The 22549-nt window shown below is 39.0% G+C and overlaps 1 protein-coding gene across 13 annotated transcripts in view; it reads right to left on the bottom strand.

The window, feature by feature from the left end:
• The window catches only part of LOC143655793 (uncharacterized), a 60078-nt gene extending 49709 nt beyond the window's left edge, over positions 1-10369 (bottom strand). For 10 of the 13 annotated variants that reach the window (XM_077127247.1, XM_077127239.1, XM_077127248.1 and 7 more), the window contains exons 1-2: positions 9889-10369; positions 8364-8474 (exon numbers count right to left, since the gene is read on the bottom strand). In XM_077127247.1, the coding sequence (XP_076983362.1) occupies positions 8364-8474; positions 9889-10040 (263 nt within the window). In that variant the 5' untranslated portion in view covers positions 10041-10369. Of the gene's footprint in view, positions 1-717; positions 736-7258; positions 7353-8363; positions 8475-9888 lie in introns of those variants that run through there. The other 3 variants (XR_013162258.1, XR_013162260.1, XR_013162259.1) reach the window with 3 other exon arrangements.
• Positions 10370-22549: the final 12180 nt, after the last annotated feature.

Raw genomic sequence — 22549 nt, 5'->3', positions numbered from 1 at the left:
CTCACCCAACTCTCTTACAGGACGCTGCAGGAAAGCAGTCAAGTGCTGCCTGGGGCAGGGGACTGCTGCTGTAGGACACAGACAGCAGGGCCCAGGACTATTGGGAACTCTTTCCTAGGACAAAGGGGGCATTCATGTCCCTGTGAACAGGGGACTTCCTAGGGCCATGTGTGCATGCAAGCCTGAGACTCATGTGCAGAAAGGACCAGGGAGGCCCTACAACTTGGCCTGGAGCTATATTCTAAACTCATCATGTGGATAAGCCCTGAAGGACAGCACTCACAGGTTAACCTGCAAAGGCTGGGGAATGTGTTGCCTGTTTTTCCTTTTTTTTGCGGGGGGGGGCGGTTCACTACAGGCAATCAAGGAAAGCTCTGCCATAACATTAGATGGATACAAACTTAAGGAACAGAGATAACATTCAAAGAAATAAAGGGTGAAAACTTTGCAAATTTAACAAAAGACATGAATACGTATATGCAAAATACTCAATGAATTCCAAACAGATCCATGGCATGACATATTAAAATTAAACTGTGACATGTCAGACACAAAGTCAGAACTGTGAAAGTCACAAGAGAGAAGGAACACGTCACATACAAGGGAGCCTCAAAAGATTGTACTGATTTCTCATTGGAAGTCATGGAGGCAAGGAGACAGAGGAATGATACATTTAAAGGGCAGAAAGCAAAAAATTAGCAAGCAAGAATTCTTTACCTCATAAAACCATCTTTCAAAAATGATGGTGACATAAAGGATACCTAGGGGTTTATATGAGATTCTAAAAGGTTCCATGCACTAGGAATACTTTTAGAAACTTACAACCTCCAGATGGGTCCCTAGGCCAGATAAGTCCTGAACTGCAGAGAAGTCAGCCCCTCCAGAGCATCAACTAGTTCATCCCTGTACCCTGTATTATCCACAACCCCTTCCACCATGAAAACGTTTCAATGGGCACAGTCCAAATACCCCTAAAGAGTGGGAGGAAGATCCAAAGAGAAGGTGGAGTTATTCAGAGGATGTCAGTTTTAACAAACGAGAATGACTCCTGAGTAATCATACTGACACTTCTTTTAGTCTCTAGTGTCTTGGAGCAGATGGCAGTAAAAACAAAAATTATGACTTGTAGCCCATACTAAAATCTGAAATTTGTTCTACAAAAAATTGTTGCAGTATGTGTTGAAGTTGATTGCTTTTTCCTTCTATGTTATCCTTTACACAAAAAGGTCGACTGTGAGGATGAATGCAGTTACATGATGATACTCCGAGCACCATGCACTTTGGATGATCACATGGCATGTGAATATATATCAATAAAATTGCATTAAAATTTTTGAAAAATGTGAGAGATTAAGACATTCCCAAATAAAGAAAAGCTGAAGAAGTTTGTCCCCACTAGGCCAGCCCTACAAGAAATGCTCTTTTAGTTTCCTACCTGCCCAAACAAACACCATTTGGCTTACACACTGGGAATCTCTGAATCACATGTCCTCAAGACAATTCTGGCCCTGGGCCCTGGAATCCTCTGTCCCCAGGATCCTCTCTGCCCAGGCTCCTCCTTCCTGGGGCTCCTCCATCCCCAGGCTCCTCCAACCCCAGGATCCTCCATTCCCCGGGTGCCTCCGTTCCCAGGCTCCCTCCGTTCCCAGGCTCCTCCCTCCCTGGGCTCCCTCCCACCCAGGCTCCTTCCTCTCCAGTCTCCTCCCACCCTGGGCCCCCTCCTCCCTAGGCTCTTCCCTTTCTGGGACTCTCTGTTCCCAGTCTCCTCCCTCCCTGGCCAGTGTGCCTGGTGGCCTCCCCTGGCCAGCCCCTTCTCTTCAGTGTCCCATGGACTCTAGCCTCCGCAGGCACCCTCCTGCCTTCTCTCCCTGTGACCTTCCCCATGAGGCCTCTGCTCAATGCACAGGCAGAACCCATCCTGAGCCGGCTGGGCCACACCTTCATCAAGGTGGCCTCATCAGAAGCTCCTACTGACAAGGGGCACACACTGCACAAGCAGACTGCATTGGAGAACATGTTTTTCTGGGGTGCATAGGGCCCAAGCCACCCCATATGCTCAACAGGGCTCTACAGGCTGAAAGGAAAGGACAACAGACAAGAGCTAGAAGCTGCCTGAAGAAGCAGAGATCTCTGGAGGGGCAACAATGTGGATACCTGCATGATAGGACTATTGTAATTTTGGCTTGCAACTGCACTTTTTATCTCCCTCAGGATCTAAAAGGCAGGTGAATAGAATACAATGATAATTCAGTGGTTTGGGACTCAATCCACACATAACATGAGACAAGAAATACATAAAGATGGGGGGCTGGAGGGGTATAGCAACACAGTTTGCATTTACTACTGAAGTTGGTGTCAAAGTAAACAAGACTATTATTGCTTAAGGACCTTAAAGTTAAGCCCCGGTAACTACAAACAAAGCATCAGAGAAAATCAAGCTCAGGGAGACAGAAATTAGAGAACAAGTTGCAGGGGCTGGGGTGGAGGGTGGGACAGGGAGGTAAGGCACAGCATAAAGGCAGGGCAAGAAACAAGAAAAGAAGAACTGAAAAATTCTCCTGTTAAACAAAACCTAAGCTAGAGGTAGGTCCACTAAAAGCTGAACTGAATGTCAAAGAACAGACAGACAACAAATTCACCCAGCAAGAAAACCCTAGGTAAAAGAAGTGAAAACAATCTCCAGAATAAACTAATTAAGGCAATTAAATGCCTAGACACCAGGAAAAAATAACAAATCACACCAGGAAACCTGAACATATGGCCCAGTCAAAGGAACAAACCAACAATTCAAATGAGATACAGGAGTTGAAATAATTAATTCAGAATATATGAACAGACATCAAAAACTTCATTAAAAATCAAATCAATGAATTGATGGAGGATATAAGAAAGGCAAGGAATGAACAAAAAGAAGAAATCGAAATCGAAGTTCTGAAAAAACATATCACAGAACTTATGGGAATGAAAGGCACAGTAGAAGAGATGAAAAAAATAATGGAAAACTACAATGGTAGATTTTGAGAGGCAGAACATAGGATTAGTGACCTGGAGGACAGAACATCTGAAATCCAACAAGCAAAAGAAAATACAGGGAAAAAATAGAAAAATATGAGAAAAGATTCAGGAAACTGAATGACAATATGAAGTGCATGAATATATGTGTTGTGGGTGTCCCAGAAGGAGAAGAGAAGGGGAATGGAGGAGAAAAACTAATGGAGGAAACGATCACTGAAAATTTCCCAACTTTTATGAAAGACTTAAAATTACAGATACAAGAGCAGCATACCCCAAAGAGAATAGATCCAAACAGACATACTCCAAGACACTTACTAATCAGAATGTCAGAGGTCAAAGAGAAAGAGAGAATCTTGAAAGGAGCAAGAGAAAAGCAATCCATCACATACAAGGGAAGCCCAATAAGACCATGCATAAATTTCTCAGCAGAAACCACGGCGGCAAGAAGACAGAGGGATGATATATTTAAATTACTAAAAGAGAAAAACTGCCAACCAAGAATTCTATATCCAGCAAAACTGTCCTTCAAAAATGAGGGAGAAATTAAAATATTTTCAGGCAAAACATCACAGAGAATTTGTGACCAAGAGACCAGCTCTGTAAGAAATACTAAAGGGAGCAGTAGAGACAGATACGAAAAGACAGAAGAGAGAGGTGAGGTATGGAGAAGAGTGGAGAAAGGAGGACTATGAGTAAAGGTAAAAAGAAGGAAAATTAGGTAGGACATATAAAATCCAAAAGGCAAAATGGTAAAAGAAAGGACTACCCGTACAGTAATAACACTAAAGATCAATGGATTAAACTCCCCAATGAAAACACATAGACTGGCAGAATGGATTAAAAAACTGGACCTATCTATATGCTGTCTACAGGAAACACATCTGAGACCCAAGGATAAACATAGGTTGAAAGTGAAAGGTTGGGAAAAAAGATTTTATGCAAATAATCAGAAAAGAGCAGCAGCAGCTACTCTAATATCCAACCAATTAGACTTCAAATGTAGAACAGTTGAAAGAGTCAAAGAAGGGACTATGTATTAATAAAAGGAACAATTCATCAAGAAGACATAACAATCATAAATATTTATGCACCGAGCCAGAATGCACCAAAACACATGAGGCAAACAATGAAAAGAGAAATAGACACATCTACCATAACAGTTGGAGACTTCAGAAATTCACCACTCTGATCAATGGAGAGAACATCTAGACAGAGTAGATTAATAAAGAAACAGTGAATTTGAACAATACAATAAATGAGCAAGACTTAACAGACATTTATAAAACATTACACCCCACAACAGCGGATACACTTTTTCTCAAGTGCTCATGGATCATTCTCAAGGATAGACCATATGCTGGGTCACAAAGCAAGTCTCAATAAATTTAAAAAGACTGAAATCATACAAAACACTTTCTCAGATCATAAAGGAATGAAGTAGGAAATCAATAATAGGCACAGTATCAGAAAATTCACAAATATGTGGAGGCTCAACAACACACTCTTAAACAACCAGTGGGTCAAGGAAGAAATTATAAGAGAAATCAGCGAGTATCTCAAGACAAATGAAAATGAAAACACAACATATCAAAACTTATGGGAAGCAGTAAAGGCAGTGCTAAGAGGGAAATTTATTGCCCTAAATGCTTATATCAAAAAAGAAGAAAGGGCAAAAATTGAGGAACTAATTGTCCAGTTGGAAGAAGTAGAGAAAGAACAGCAAACTAACCCCAAAGCAAGCAAAGGGAACAAAATAACGAAGATCAGAGAAAAATAAAAGAAACTGAGAATGTGAAAACAATTGAGAAAATCAACAAAACCAGAAACTGGTTCTATGAGAAAATCACTAAGATGGATGTACCCTTAGTAAGACTGACAAAAAGAATAGAGAGGATACAAATAAATAAGATCAGAAATGGAAGAGAAGACATAACCACTGACCCCACAGAAATAGAGGAAGTAATGACAGGATACAACAAACAACTTTATGCTAATAAATACAACAATGCAGATGAAATGGACAACTTTCTAGAAAGGCATGAACAACCAGCACTGACTCGAGAAGAGATAGACAACCCCAACAAAACAATCACAAGTAAAGAAATTGAATCAGTCATTAAGAAGCTCCCCAAAAAGAAAAGTCCAGGACCAGATGGCTTCACATGTGAATTTTACCAAACATTCCAGAATCTTTCTACGAAGCCAACATCACCCTCACACCAAAGCCAGACAAAGATATCACAAAAAAAGAAAACTGCAGACCAATCTCTCTATGAATATAGAAGCAAAAATCCTCACCAAAATTTTAGCAAATCGAATCCAGCAACACATTAGAAGAATTATACATCATGACCAAGTAGGATTCATCCCAGGTATGCAAGGAGGGTTCAACATAAGAAAACCATATCAACAAATCAAAGCAGAAAAACCACATGATCATCTGAATTGATGCAGAAAAGGCATTTGACAAAATTCAACATCCTTTTCTGCTGAAAACACTTCAAAGGATAGGAATAGAAGGGAACTTCCTCAAAATGATAAAGGGAATATATGAAATTCCCACAGCTAACAACATCCCCAATGGGGAAAAACTGAAAACTTTCCCCCTAAGATTAGGAACAAGACAAGGATTCCACTGTCACCACTGTTATTCAACACTGTGTTGGAAGTTCTAGCCAGAGCAATTAGACAAAAGAAAGAAACACAAGGCATCAACATTGGAAAGGAAGAAGTAAAATTCTCACTGTTTGCAGATGATATGATACTCGATGTTAAAAATCCACAGCAAAACTACTGGAGCTAATAAATGAGTTCAGCGAAGTGGCAGGTTACAAGATTAACACTCAAAAATCTGTAGTATTTCTATACACTAGTAATGAACAATCTAAGGGGGAAATCAAGAAAAGAATTCCATTTACAACAGCAACCAAAAGAATAAAATATTTAGGAATAAATTTAACTAAAGAGACATAAGGCCTATACAAAGAAAACTACAAGAAATTGTTAAAAGAAATCACAGAAGACCTGAATAGATGGAAGGGCATACCGTGTTCATGGATTGGAAGACTAAGTATAGCTAAGATGTCAATTCAACCTAAATTGATTTACAGATTCAATGCAATACCAATTAAAATCACAAAAACTTACTTTTCAGAAAGAGAAAAACCAATAACCAAATTTATCAGGAAAGGCAGCGTGTGCTGAATAGCTAAAAGTATCCTGAGAAAAAAATGAAGTCGGAGGTCTCACACTACCTGATTTTAAGGCATATCATGAAGCTACAGTGATCAAAACAGCATGGTACCGGCATAAAGATAGATATATTGACCAATGGAACTGAATAGAGTATTGAGATATAGACCCTCTTACTTATGGACAATTGATTTTTGATAAGGCAGTCAAGTCAGCTCACCTGGGACAGAAGAGTCTCTTCAATAAATGGTTCCTAGAGAACTGGATATCCATATGCAAAAGAATGAAAGAGGACCCAAATCTCACACCCTATACGAAAGTTAACTCAAAATGGATCAAAGACCTAAACATTTGATCTAAGATCATAAAACTGTTAGAAGAAACTGTACGGAAATATCTTATAAATCTTATACCTGGAGCTGGGTTTCTAGACCTTACACCCAAAGCAAGAGCATTGAAGAAAGAAAGAAAGAAATGGGAACTCCTCAAAAGTAAACACTTTTGCGCATCAAAGAACTTCATCAAGAAAGTACAAAGACAGCCTGCCCAATGGGACAATATTTGAAAATGACATATCAGATAAAGGTCTAGTATCCAGAATTTATAAAGAGATTGTTCAACTCAACAACAAAAAGACAGCCAACCCAATTATAAAACAGGCAAAAGACGTGATCAGACACTTCTCAGAAGAGGAAAGACAAATGGCCAAAAGGTACATGAAGACATGCTCAACTTCCATGGCTGTTAGAGAAATGCAAATCAAAACCACAGTGAGATATCATCTCACACCCACCAGAATGGCCATTATCAATAAAATAGAAAATGACAAGTGCTGGAGAGGATATGGAGAAAGTGGCACACTTATCTACTGTTGGTGGGGATGTCAAATGGTACAACCACTGTGGAAGGCAGTTGGCTGTTTCCTCCAAAAACTAAATATAGAATTGCCATATGACCCGGCAATACCATTGCTAGGTATCTACTCAGAGGACATGAGGGCAAGGACACACACAGACATTTTCACACCAATGTTTATAGCAGCATTACTTACAATTGTCAAGAGATGGAAACACAGCCAAAATGTCCATTAACTGGCAAGTGGCTAAACAAACTATGGTATATACATACAATGGAATATCATGCAGCTGTAAGACAGAATAAAGTTATGAAGTATGTAACAACATCGATGGACCTTAAGGATATTATGCTGAGTGAGATTAGCCAGAAACAAAAAGACAAATATTGTATGGTCTCACTGATATGAACTGACATTACTGAATAAACTTGGAGAGTTTTGTTGGTAACAGAGACCATCAGGAGATAGAAATAGGGTAAGACATTGGGTAACTGGAGCTGAAGGGACACAGATTGTGCAACAGGATTAAATGTAAAAACTCAGAAATGGACAGTACAATACTACCTAAGTGTAATATAATTATGTTAAAACACTGAATGAAGCTGAATGTGGGAATAATAGAGGGAGGAGAGCTGGGGGCACAAATGAAATGAGAAAGAAAGACAATAAAGATTGAGGTGGTATAATCTCAGAATGTCTAGAGTGTATAATGATAGTGACTACATGTACAAATTTTTCAAATGTTTCTGCATGAAGAAGAACAAAGAAATGTGATTAATGCAGGATGCTGAAAATAGACGGTAATTAATATTTTAAAATTTCAAATTATATGTGAGACCAAACCAAAAAATGTTTATTTGGTACAAAATTTATACTTTGACTATTCCATTTCCTAATATAACTTATGTAGACAGCTTAATTGAACACCATAAGTACATGGAACCTTGAGAAGGAAAGGAGATTTTGTTGGTTTGTCCAGAGTGTTGCCCCAATAAATCCCAGAATCATTTGAACAGCGAATAAAAAAGTATTTGGAAAGTCCACTTCAGGGAATGGTGAGAACGGGGGAAAATTCAACTTCCCCAAGTCGAATTCTTGATATTCTCATAAGTAGTCTGGACAACTAAAGCTATAGGCTGAGCCACTAGTTCGGGGGGTTGTTCATATGAAACTTACCCCCAAAAAGGATAGGAAAGCCTACTTAAAATTAGGCCTAAGAGTCACCCCCAAGAAAACCTCTTTTGTTGCTCAGATGTGGCAGCCCTCTCTCTAAGCCCAACATAACAAGTAAAATCGTTACCTTTCCCTCTTCATAGGAAATGACATCCAGCAGTGAAAGTCTCCCTGGGAAAATGGGACATGACTCCAAGAGATGAGTCTAGCCCTGGCACCACTGGATCCACAATGCTTTCTGGATCAAAAGGGGAAAAAGAAATGTAATAAAATAAGGTATCAGTGGCTAAGGGAGTTCAAGTTGAGTCAAGAGGCTGCTCTGGAGAGTGCTCTTACACAAGCTTCAGCTAGATACTACTAATTACCATGGTCTGCCAACTCCAACCAACACCATTCCTGTCAACCCTAAAGAACACCCACGGCTTTATCAGAGATTCTACACAAGCTTCACACACTAAGATTACTTCTAGAAACCTACAAACTCCAGATGGTTCCTAGGCCAAGTAAGTCCTGAAACGCAGAGGGACCAGCCTCTCCAAGAACATCAACTAGTTCCATCCCCCTATCTTATACTGCCAATACCCCTTTGCAACATGAAAAAGTTAGAATGGGCAGAGTCCAAATATCCCTAGAGATTGGGAGAAGGGTCAAAGAGAAGGAGGTGTTATAACAGAGAATTTAGAATGTAACAAATGTGCATGACTGCTAAATCACTATATTGGTATTTCTATTATGTCCCTAGTGTCTTGGAGCAGCTAGAAAACCCAAAATTGTGGAACCGTAACCCATATCAAACTCTTGTTTGATAACTACTTCTTACAATATACTTCAAAATATATTCCTCATTGTATAAATGTTATATTCACAGTAAAAAATAGTAAAAAATATTATAAAAAATAAAAAGAAGGCAAAGGGGCCCATGATAAGTGAGGCCAGTACCCCCTCCTCTTTAACAGGTGCTTGGAGGAACTCAGAAGATCCCGCCAGACAGATGGGGCCCAAGACCCCACGGAGAAATATCTAAAACCAACCGCTACAGGGGGCTTTTGCACACCATGGCACCAACCTCCTCAACAGGCAAAAATGACAGCACTAACTTCTTAACGGAACAATTTCATATTTTCAGCCACTCATCGCACATTTTAGGAGACAAGCCACGATCAAACATCCAGTTGGACAGGTTTGGCCTTTGGGTTGGCGATATTCACCAGACAGCGTTTCCAAAGTCGGCGGGTTAAGCCAAAAACACTCCCATGGAAGGCTTCCAGGCCACGCCGGCAGGGTCAGGGCCCTGAGAACAAGGACCCTAACTCTGCGCCCGGCCAGCAGGCCCCTTCCCAGGCCGGAGCCCCGCTCCCCGCTCCCGGCTCCCTGACCCCGCTCCGGCGCCCCTCTCCTGCGCCCAGCCGCACCACTCCCGCGCCCACCGCCCCACTGCCACGCCCGGCGCCCCACTCCCTGCACCCACTGCCCCACTGCCGCACCCGTCGCCCCGCTCCCGCACCTAGCCACCCCACTCCCAGGCCGGGAGCCTCACCACCTGCGCGCGCTACTCCCCGTGCCCCGCGCCCCGCCAGGTGCTCCCCCACCCCCACCCGCGCCCGCTACCCACCTCCCCGGCGCTCTGCCACCGAGTGACCACCCCGGCTCACCTTGAAGAGCTGGAAGTGCTTGCCTGCAGCATCTCGGCGATCTCCGGCTCGCGGCTGCCGGATGGCGCAGGCGGCGGCGGTGGCAGCAGCGTGGCCGAGGACGATTCAGCGGTCAAGCGGTCCAGCCCTTTCCTGATGTTGAATTTGCTCATGGTCTCGGCGAAGCCCCCTCCCGAGGGTTCCAGCGGCCCCAGGGCACGCGCGGGACACGCACAGGAAAGACTGCGACTGCGGCCCGGCACCCGGCTGCTTGTTCACCTGGCCGAGGGCGAGCCCCGCACCGCCCCAGCCGCTCCTGCTCAGGCTCCGGCTCCCGTCCGGCCTCCGCTCTCAGTCGCGGCTGCCTGGCCCCACGCAAACGCCGGGAACCCCGGGACAGGCCGGCCTGCAGCTGACTGGATCGCCGCGGCTCCCTGAGGGTCAACAACCAGCGCCAACGCCCGCCAAGCCACCACAGACGCCAACGGCCGTTTGACCCGCATGCGCATGTCCAAGTTCGCCACCCCGGTTCTCTTGGTGCGCTTGCGCACACCCGACTGCGAGCTGAGCCGGTGCTAACACAATACGCCTGCGCATGACCGGAGGCCTGATTTAGCACCGCACCTGCACACGCCGGTCACCTGCTCCGTCCGGTGGCGCCTTGTGCGGGTGAATGAGTTAATAGATAAAATTCTAAAAATTAGGAAATAGTATTGCATAAAACAGAACAAGCTTATAGGATATAAGCATCAAACTTTATAGGATATAGCAATTAAATTAATATTAAATGGAAACTATAGGCTTAAATGTTAAGTGCATTTAAATACTGAAAATAAATGTTAAACATTCAACTAAAAAAACTCAAGACATTTTAACGCAAGAAATTGAATAAATTAAATGAACATGGCAGGAAAGAAATAATAAAAACAAAATGCAAATAATGTTTAATGTTTATTGAGCACTTAATATATGTCAGGCACTGCTCTAAATAGCCTTAACATGTGTTAATACATTTAATTATCAGCACAATTTTATGAGATAAGTGCAGTTGTTATTCCCTTTTTACAGATGAAGTAACTGAGGCACAGAGAGTTTAAATGACTTGCTCAAGCTCCCGAGCTAGTTAGTAGAGGAAGTCACATACCAGAACCAGCGTTCTTAACCATTTTGCTGTACTCCTTTTAAATGCTCAATTATCAAAAAGTAGGGTCTTAGAAAATAAAATATAAAATCTAAAAAAAATAAATAAATGAAATGAAACAGCAGAAAAAATAAATTAACCTGTACTTGTCTTGAAAAGGGTGTCTAAAACTGTAGAGATTTAAAAATTCACGAGAATATAGCAAACAATTTCAGGCTTATGTTTTTGAAAGCTTTGGTGAAATAGACAGTTTTTTAGAAATACAGATTTCCAGAACAGACACTGGAGGTCCAAGGAGGACAGTTGGTAGCAGACTGAGGCAGCAGCTAGTTCAGATCAGAGTCATGGGAGGAATGACTACAGGAATAAAGGAAAAGCAATTGATGATATGATGCAGTTGATTATTTCAGAATAATATTGAAGAGATTTTACAGTTTTGTTGGAGGGTTTCAGAAGAAAATTATGGATTTGAATAAATAATTATAATTATCTCCAAGAAAACCAAAAAGTTTTACAAGATAGGAAATATTCATAGTATACTACTTGGCCAGGAGGAAACAATATTTCTGTAGTCATAATATTAATACTAATTCTTTGTTTAAACAAAACTGATAGCACAGTGTTTGGAAGGTGATGGAAGGGGAAATGGAATGTGGCATAAGGGAGTTAAAGCCTTATTTCTCATGATAGAAAGGAGCTATCCAAACTTTAAAATCAAGACATACCTTTTTAAATGAAGAAAAATATAGCTTAAATAGAAATGTTTGCCTTTAAAGAGCAAAATTGAGGATTTGGAGGTGCAGAACAGACAGTTTTTATTAGATGCCTTATAATACTAACATATTTGACTTTTAAAATGTTGGGCATGTCTTACTTTGATAAAATAGGTATTAATTAGAAAGAAAAACTTACCATATATGCAGCAAGGCTGGCATGAGCTGTATATTTATAAGGCATGATACTATCTGACCCACAGAATGTCAGATGCAACTGCATTGGTTGTATATACATGTCTTTTCTTCTTTCAACCCATACAACTTTCTCTGCTCAACTGTTAAGTTGTTTCCAACTCCTCCATTGCTTTCCATCTTCCAAAAATGTGTTTTAATCTGTTGTCATTTTTTCATTCTCCTGTTGTATTTGTCCTTGTCAGTTTATACCTTCTTTAGTTCTCTACCATCATTTTAGTGGGGTATCAAGAGGATTTCAGCACCTCTGATTAACGTTGCCTCTTTTGTAATTTTTGGGAAAATTTTGAAGAAGTCTGATAATATATAGGTCTTTATGGTATTAAATCAGGTCATTGAGCCAAAGAGCTGAGTTCTGAATGTCACTGTTTGTGTCAGAATTTCTGACCTAAATTTAACAGTAATGAGATCGACATTTTTTTTAACTCTGTTGGAACTTGTGCATTCAATTTGTGTAGTATTACAGTGTTTATTTTTAAATTTCATTTGGTATTCATAAATAATTCTACAAAGAGGATTATCTCCTAAGTTAGAGACTTGAAGTACAGAAAGTTTAAATTCATTCCACTCAATGTCATTGAGTGACTTTGAATGACTCCTAGTCTAGTGCTATTATGTAAAATGTTTTTCTTAGCCTTTTAGTTTGGTTAAAAGACACACATATACAAAAACAAAAGAACAAAAATAAAATAAGAAAGATTAGTTATGATTTTATTTGTAAGATTTATTTATTTGTAAATCTGCCTATCACATTACTTTTCATTCTACTCACTTTCTCTTTTGGCTCCTCACAATATAGAACTTTAATATGAATTCCTCCCAACATTTTGTTCTGAAAATTTTCAAATTTCCAGAAAAGTTAAAATTATACACTGTATACCCAAAAAACCCACTACCTTGCTATGCATGTATATAAGCCATCTCTTTTTAATGCATTCCAGATTAAGTTGTAGCTGTCAGAATATTTCATCTCTAACACTTTAACATGTATATCATTAGCTAAGTTCAACATTTTTTTACAGAACTTTTTTTCTTTTCCTTTAAAAAAAATTCCTTCTAGGTAAAGCTTACAGAGATATACACAAATCTTAAGTGTACTGTTAAGGCTCTTTAAGTTTAAATTTGATGAAGAAAATCAATAAAACCACTCAATATAGAGAACAGTGCTGGACTTCCAAAAGTATGATTGACTAGGGAGCTGCTGTGTAAGGAGTAAATATCTGCTGTACACTCAGCTGTTGATAGAGAAATTGAAGAGTATGAAACAGTAGGATCAGTTAAAGGCAAGAGTCTGGGAACAGCACTGCTTTCCATGCTTAGTTTCTGTAAGAACAGGGTAGGAGGCAATGTGTATAGAATGACTGGAAGGAGAAAGCATGAAAACCAAAATTGGGAATTAAGGGATAGGCTTTATCTTGATCATGAATTATTTGGATTTTGCTAATTAGGAAACAAAAAAATCAGTAATGCTAGATTTTACAAAATACAAGCTTAACTTTAAAGTTATTTTAAAATTGTTCAGAGTTCAAATTGTAATAGGACCAGTGACACAGTTCTAACTCCTGTCATCATCCCAGTGTTCCATTTTGAATTCTTAAATCCAATAATATTCAAGAAAATGGTTTCCTCTTTTTCTCTGAGTGTATTTGATAGGTTATATTTTGAGTGAGTTCAGATATATGTAGATTCAAATTTTTGCTTTTTCATGATTAGAATTGACATAAAATACACTTAGTTGTTCAGTTTCATTGATTCTTAAAATGCTATTAAAGCTAAAGATTTCTGTTTTGCAATTTGTATTGGTTTTCAATATGCATTTTCCTAAAATGCAGTGTCTTAGAAATAAGGTAGTCTTAAGTTTCAGTTTGTGCTGGTTGCCACACTGTCATTTTTAAAAATATTTTTATTGAGAGATATCCACACATACAGTCCAACCACATTATACAATCAGTGGCTCACAATATCAGCACATGGTGTGTATTCTTCATCCTGATCGTTTTTAGAATATTTGTATCACTCAAAAAAAAAGGAAAAAGAACTCATACATCCCCTGTGCACTACCCTTCCCTCCCATTGACCCATGGTACTTAAATCTACCCAATTTCAACCCTTTATCTCCTCCTATTATTTTTTTTTTACTCATCTCTCCATACCCTGGATAAAAGAAACCTCAGACCCAAGGTTTTCACAATCACACAATCATATTGTAAAAGCTATATAGACAGTCTTCTTCAGGAATCAGGGCTACTGGAACACAGGTCAACAGTTTCAGGTACTTCCCTCCAGCCCCTCCAATACACCATAAACTAAAAAGGGACAACTATATAATGCATAAGAATAACCTCTAGGATAATCTTTCAACTCTGCTTAAAATCTCTCAGCCGCTCAGACCTTATTTTGTCTCATTTCTTTCCCCTTTTGGTCAAAAAGGCTCTCTCATTCCCATGATGCTGGGTCCTCACTCATCCCTGGGAGTCAGGTCCCATGTTGCCAGGGAGATTTACACCCCTGGGAGGCATGTCCCATGTTGGGGAAGGGGAGGGCTATGAGTTCACTTGCCAAATTGGCCCAGGGAGGCCAAAACTGAGCAACAAAAGAGGCTCTTGGGGTAACTCTTAGGCATAATTATCAGCAGGCGGTTTCTCCTTTGCAGGAACAAGCTCCATAGGGGCAAGCCCCAAGGTTAAGGGTTCAGCCTCTTGAATTGTTTGTACACCTGTGTGCTGGTTTGAAATAATGTATGTACCCTAGAAAAGCCATATTTTAATACTAATCCCATTTTGTAAAGGCAGCTGTTTCTTCTAATCCCTATTCAGTATTGTGTGTTTGAAACTGTGATCAGACCATCTCCCTGGAGATGTGATTTAATCAAGAGTGGTTGTTAAACTCGATTAGGGGAGATGTGTCTGCACCCATTTGGGTGGGTCTTGTTTAGTTTCTGGAGTCCTATAAAAGAGGCAACATTTTAGAGAATGAGAGAGATTCAGAGAGAGCAGAGCAGAATGACATAGCCACAAGAAGCAGAGTCCACCAGCCAGCAGCCTTTGGAGCTGAAGAAGGAAAATGCCTCCCAGGGAGCTTCATGAAACAGGAAGCCAGGAGAAACAGCTAGTAGATGATGCTGTGTTCACCATGTGCCCTTCCAGATGGAAAGAAACTCTGTGTTCACCATGTGCCCTTCCACTTGAGAGAGAAACCCTCAACTTAATCGGCCTCCTTGAACCAAGGTATCTTTACCTGTATACCTGATTGGGCATTTCTATAAACTTGTTTTAACTCAGACATTTTTTCAACCTTAGAACTGTAAATTTGTAACTTATTAAATTCTCCCTTTCAAAAACCATTCCATTTCTGGCAGCTAGCAAACTAGAACACACTGCTTGTGAGAATATCAGGAGTTCCCCAGGTGGGAAAGTTGAGTGTTTCCTTCTTTCTCCCCAGTCCCCCAAGGGACTTTGCAAATACTTTTTTATTCACTGCCCAAATTACTCTGGGATATATTGGGACATCACACTAACCTATACAAATCAAGAAGATCTTATGCCCTACTCCACATTCCTTGTAGTTATGGTGTTCTAGTAAACTGACCATACAAGTTAAGTTAGATAATGTGCTACCCAAAATTAAAATTTTGCACCAAATAAACCTCTCTCCCTTTGGTCTCGCCCAGAGGTTGAAGTTTGAAAATATGGGCAATATTATCCTTTATTCAATATTCTGATTTACCTTAGTCTTATCCATATCAACTTTATTTGATTTCTGAATGAAGTCTCATCCCTTTTTCAGTTTTTTAAACAGTTGCTGAATGGGGTAATGCTGACTTTCATAGCTTCACTGCTCTGAATTTGAGTCCCAGGTTTCAGGGAACAACAAAGTTTATACAAATAGCTTAATATCTCAGAATTTAGCAGCATCAGTTCCAACTCCTGAATATATATGGCTGCTGTAAAAGCTTACAATCTAGAAACCTTAGCAGTGGATCCCACCTGATAACCCAAGCTCTCAACATCAATTCTCTGAGTTTGTATATTATGGCTAATACATATGAGTGAGGCATGATAATATTTGCCTTTTTGTTTCTGACATTTTATTCACATACTGTCCTTAATTTAGTTCACTTAGTTGCATGCCTTACAACTTCATTCCTTCTTGCAGCCTCTCAATAGTTCATTGTATGTAAACACCACAGTTGCGCCTTCCTTTCCTCAGTCGTTTTACCCTCAGGCTACCTCCACAGTTGGGAATCATGAATACTGCCACCATAAACACCAGTGTGCCACATTGTAATATTAATATAGCCCTCTTTTGTGTTCTCTTTTGTCCCCATTTGGACAATAAATTATATGACCACTTTCACTAGATCCATCTACTTCCAGAATATTTTTATTAATACTGTAACCATTTATGTAAGTCATTGACTTTAGTGACTAAGTAATCACTTATACATATTATGACCTTTCTTAGGAAAAGACTTCTTAAATTGACAAGGAATTGTCTAAGTCAAACTTTGTTGTCAGATTGTGCTTTCATTGACTTATTTTTAAAATTATGATTGATCTGACAGTTAGTAAAAGGAAAATATCACACATGCTGTAGGAAATGTCTAGCAAGGATTCTTTAATTTTTAATCATTTTCATAATTAGTTATTATAATTACATAATATTCATGACCTCATTCATGTACTCTGAAAACTAACAGTGTAAGTACCCTAATATTCATGACCTCATTCATGTACTCTGAAAACTAACAGTGTAAGTACCCTAATATGAATATGTACACAGGATATGCAGATTACATAGTAACATTAAGCCACAACGTGACTGGATGGTGATACATTTCCATTAAATATGAGTTTCATTTAAGCATAATTTTTATTAGGTTATGTATAGTTATTTAAAGTCACTGGTTATTCTTTTTGATTTGCAACCCATGCAACATTATTATTGAATACCTTAGGTGTTTCATTAAGAATATAGCAGGAAACAAGATGACTATCTGTATCCTGGCACAGAGCTTACAATCCTTCAAGGTTGTTTCCATATCTTGGTTATGCAGGCAGAAAGAAAGCAAGTATCAACCCAGAAAGTGTCTTGAAAAACTGAGTGTCCAGGAATTTCACTACTGGTTGAGAAAGATAGTTTATTGAACTAACTAGGGAAAAATTATCAAAAACTAAAATAATAAGTGCATGCCATCTGTGCTGGTTTGAAATTGTTATGTACCCTAGAAAAGCCATGTTTTCTTTCTTAATCCAGTCTTGTGTGGGCAGACCTATTGTTTGGGGTAGAAATCTTTGATTAGATTGTATCCATGGAGATTTGACCCACTCAGTTGTGGGTGTGGCCTTTTGATTAGATTATTCCATGGAAATGTGACTTTGCCTATTCAAGGTGGGTCTAGATTAGTTTACTAGAACTCTTTAAAAGGAGAGACATTTTGAATAACTTAGTTGCTTCAGACCTGAAAGAGACACAGATATTTCATGATGCTTAGAGTGTCAACAGAGCTGATGCCTAGACATGGATGTTTAGAGATGCAGAGCCCAGCAGATGTCACCATGTGCCTTACCATGAGTTGTGAAGCAAGTCAGAAGAACCCAGAGTTGTATCCTGGAGGAGCTAAGTGAAGGCCCACAGATGCTTAGAGAGAAAACTACCAGCACCAGAAGCTGGAAGTAAGAGAACCAGGAATGAAGCCTTCCCATGTGGTAGACATTGGCTTTCCTTGAGTCAAGGTATCTTTCTCTGGATGCCTTAGTTTAGTTATTTTTATGGCCTTAGAACTGTAAACTGTAACTTAATAAACTCCATCTTTAAAAGCCATTCCATTTCTGGTACATTGCATTCCAGCAGCTTTTTACAGAGTAAAACACCATCCAAATTAAAGGATTTATACAAACACAAAAGATTGATACTGTGATTTTTTTTATTGTTGATATTTTGTACAAGAAGACAAATAGATGACCCACACATTTATGCTTTCATTTCTGGCTCAGACGCCAGTTTCCAATTATATTTTAGACATTTCCACCTGGGCATCCTGACAGTACCTGAAGTCCATTTCTGAAGGAAAATTATTTTTCCTTGGCCTGTATATCTCCTTCCTTCACTTTACTTGCTTTTGCTGATTGATCCCTACTTTCCTGGTTATCTAGGTTGTGAATTCTAATTTGATTTCTTTTAATTCCATATGTTCAGTCAATTGTCAAATCTGTTCAATTCAACCTCTTTAGTGGCTCTATAAGTGACTCTTCTTTTCCGTTCAGAGAGTACTTTCTATCACCCTGGTTGAAGCCCTTTCACTTCTCATTTGGGCAACTGTAATGGTTTAAATTTACCACTATTTCCTTGTTGCTAGTTTCAACTTCTAGAAAGGGAGCTATTAAATCTGTACAAATGTTTTCAGTAACCCAGTGTGGATTCTGGAGCTATGAAGATAGATCCATATTTTAGCACTTAAGGCAACCATACTATAGATAGAAATTTGTCAGCACACAAATGCAGTAAAAGTGGAATTCATACTCTTTCATAAACATGTTGTTCTAGTTTGCTAGCTGCTGGAATGCAACAAACTAGAGATGGATTGGCTTTTAATAAAAGGGGATTTATTTCATAAGTTCTTCAGAGGAAAGGCAGCTAACTTTCAGCTGAGGTTCTTTCTTATGTGGGAAGGCACAGGGTGATCTCTGATGGCCTTCTTTCCAGGCCTCTGGGCTCCAGCAACTTTCCCCAGGATGATTTATTTCTGCACCTCCAAAGGCCTGGGCTAAGCTGTGGGTGCTGAGATAAGGTATGCTGAGCTGCTTGGGCTGTGCTACGTTGCACTCTCTCATTTAAGCACCAGCCAGTTGAGTCAGACATCATTCATAGCAGGCATGCCTTCTAGCCGACTGCAGATGTAATCAGCAATAGATGAGGTTCATTTACCATTGGCTCAAGTCCACAGCAACAGAAGTAGGTGCCTTCACCTGGCCAAGTTGACAACTGAATCTAACTACCACACATGTGCTTTTGTGCTACTTTGGTTTTACTTATGTATCACTAAATTTTTATTTCCCTTCCTTTCCTCTCTCCACTATTTGAGAAAGTATTATCTGTTCTTTAAGGGCAATCTCAAGTACCCTTTTTCCTGCAGCATTTCTTATCCATCCAGGGATTATTTTCTCTGCATCCCTTTGTAATTTTCTTGATACTTACCTTTCTTTAACTTTTATTCTGGTTATATGAATATTTCTTCTTTCTCCATATTAGATGTAAGTTCCTGGATATAGTAAAACTATATACTATAACCCATTAGTTATACCTGGCACAATATCTGGAGTATAGAAGAATAAACATTCCATAATTTAAATGGAAATGACAGAAACATATAAGAAAGCAGAAAATCAGTATGTAAAAAGTCCACTGTTTATTTACCAACTAAAGAAAGCAAGACAGTCTAAAGATACTTTCATAGAAAATACACATTTGCTAAATCAGCAAAAATTAGATGATAGTGCATTATGGTAGAGCAGAAAACAAGTACGCCCCTTATTACTGGTTTTACCATAACTCTAGCACAGAAGACAATTTGGAACAAGAAGTATAAGATTAAATATGACATCCAACCTAGCAAGTTTGGAGGCAAAAGTAGATTCTCAGTAATTTAAATACTCAAATTCTGCCAACATACAGTTGATTCAGAGATGCTTATAGTGACATCTGGGTTTATTGTAGTGAAGTTGGAAATAACCTTAATGGAGAAATGGGTAAACAGACTACCGCACATGGCATAAAGGTAACCATTTTATGAGAAAATGTGTCTAATGTACAGAATAACAGCTAATGTAAAGAATACCAAATAACATGTATATACTGGTAACTAGCTCATATTATTAGATACACAGATTGACAAGCTGAATTTGTAAGTTTAGAGTCCTACATAAATTGTTTAATTCTTACTCAACTATTATTTCCTATAAAGTTGATAGTAACTTTGAGATAAAGTTGTGAAATAATTTATTAAAAAATATATGGCAAGTCATTTCCTTGAGCCTGCCCATAAATATATATATATATATATATATATATATATATGGCAAGGATGTGAAGAAATTGGACACCTTTGTACATTGCTGGTGGAAATGTGAAATGATCCAGATGAAGACTATAGTAATAAAAATTAAAACTCCTAGAGGGATTCAATCGCAGATTGAAACTGACAGAAGAAAGAATCCGTGAATTTGAAGGTAAGATCATTGTAATCATTGAATCAGAAAGAAGAAGGAATAAAGAAAAGTGAACAGACCCTGAGAAACCCACGGGACACCCTCAGATATGAATCAATAAATGCCTTGTGAGAGTTCCAGGAGGAGAAGAAAGAGAAATGGGCAAAGAGAATATTTGAAGAAATAATGACTGAAAACTCCCAAATTTAATGAAAGACATGAATATACACATCCAAGATGTTCCATAAACCCCAAACAGGATAAACCTGAATAGACCCACACTGCAAAATATTGTAATCAAATTTACAATATTTACCAAATTTGAGAATATACCAAAACTAGAGAATCCTGAAGGCCACAAGAGAGAAGTAAGATGTCATGTACAGGGGACCCTCGAGAAGATAAAGTTCCTATTTCTCATTGGAAACCATGGGGACAAGAAGACCGTGGAATGACATATTTGAAGTGCTGAAAGCAAAAGAACTGCCAATCTAGGAATCTATCTTTGGCAGAACTGTCTTTCAAAACTGAGGGGGTTGGGCTCTTAATCCTGTGAAGCTTATGTAGGTAGTGGAGAAACTTAGACTACCTATAGGTATGCCTAAGAGTTACTTCTGGAGGACCTCTGTTATTGCTCAGATGTGGGCTTAGTCTCTCTAAGCCCAGTTCTGCAAGTGAAATCATTGCCCTTCCCCCTGCATGGAACATGACATCCAGGGGTGAAAGTCTCCCTGGTGATGTGGAAGATGACTCCCTGGGATAAATCCAGACCTGGCACCATAGGATCAACAATTACATTGTGACCAAAAGGGAGAGAAGAAGTATAATTAATAAAGTCTCAGTGGTAGAGAGAGTTCAAATAGAGTCAAGAGGCTACTCTGGAGGTTGCTCTTATGCAAGCTTCAGGTAGATCTTGCTATGTATCATACCCTGCCAGTCCCCAACAGGACCATTCCAGCCAATCCTAAAGAACACATAGGGCAATATATAAATTCCACAAGGGTTCCATGCACTAGAGTAACTTTCCAGAAACCTAACCACCTCCAGATGGGTCCCTGGTCCAGATGAGTCTTGAAACCTAGCCCAGGCTCTCGAGAACATCAGATAGTTCCATCTCCCTGTCCCATATTAGTGACAGACCCTTCCAATATCAAAAATTTAGAATTTACCATAGCCCAAACAACCCTGAAGAGAGGTATGGAAAGATCAAAGGTGATAGTGGAATTATACATAGAAGATAGGATGTAACAAATGAATATGAATGCTAAATCATTAAATTGATATCTCTTTTAGTCTCCAGTATTTTAGAGCAGCTAGAAGTAAAAACCAGAAATTGTGAAATTGTAACCCATGTCAAAGCCTGAAATATGTTTTACAACTAATTGTGGTGCTGTGCTTTGAAATTTATAGCTTTTTTGTATGCATGTTATTATTCACAAAAAAAAAGAAGGAAAAAAAGTCGATTGTGATAATACAAAAGTATTTAAGCCCTCTAGCCTCCTATATTCTGGAGCAGCTGAAAGGAAAAATACGAGAGGATCTTATGGTAGCCCATGACAGACTCGGGATTTGTCCTGTAACCACTTGTTGAAGAGTGCTTTGAAAACTGCCACTTTTCATTTCTCTGCTTTGTATGTATATTATACTATACAATAAAAAAAGTTTTAGAAAAGAGGGGGTTGTTGAGTGGATTAAAGCATTGTCAAGTTACACAAGATCTGCTCTAGAAGAGATGCTAAAGGGAGTCCTTTAGGTTGAAGGGAAGAGACACTAGAAATTGACCAAAGTCAATAAAAAAATGAAGATCTCCAGTAAAAATAATAACATGAGTAAATATAAGCACAAATACAAAATATTGTAATTTTTATTTGCAGCTCCACTTTTTACTTCTTACATGATTTAAAAGGCAAGTGTATGAAGTGCAAGGATAAATCAGTGGTTTGGGACTCAATATGCAATTTGTGACAATAGCTACTTAAAGGTGGGGAACAAAGGGATATAAAATATAATTTTAAGTTAAGCTGGTAATGAAGCAGATGAGAATGTTACAGGTTTAGGATGTTAAATTTAAGCCCCAAGGTAACTATAAAAAAAAAACCAAAGAATATGTAAACTCATAGAGAGAGAGAAAGTAGAGTACAGGTTACCAGGGTTGGGGGTCAAGAGAAGTAGAGAGTTAATGTAAAATAAAAGTGTAGGGTTTCTGTTTGGAGTAAAGGGAAAAGTCTAGTGATGGTGGTGAGGCTGCTGCAGTATTGTAAATGCAGTTTAATCCCACTTAATGGTATGCTCAGTAGAGGCTTGAATGGGAAGATTGTTATATATGTTTCTACAATTAAAAACAGAGAAACTGAAGAGATAATAAC

The sequence above is a fragment of the Tamandua tetradactyla genome, chromosome 14 (genome assembly GCF_023851605.1).
Source record: "Tamandua tetradactyla isolate mTamTet1 chromosome 14, mTamTet1.pri, whole genome shotgun sequence".
NCBI lineage: Eukaryota > Metazoa > Chordata > Mammalia > Pilosa > Myrmecophagidae > Tamandua > Tamandua tetradactyla.
Note: the sequence above shows the minus strand (reverse complement) of the source record. Positions and strands in the feature narration are given on the sequence as shown.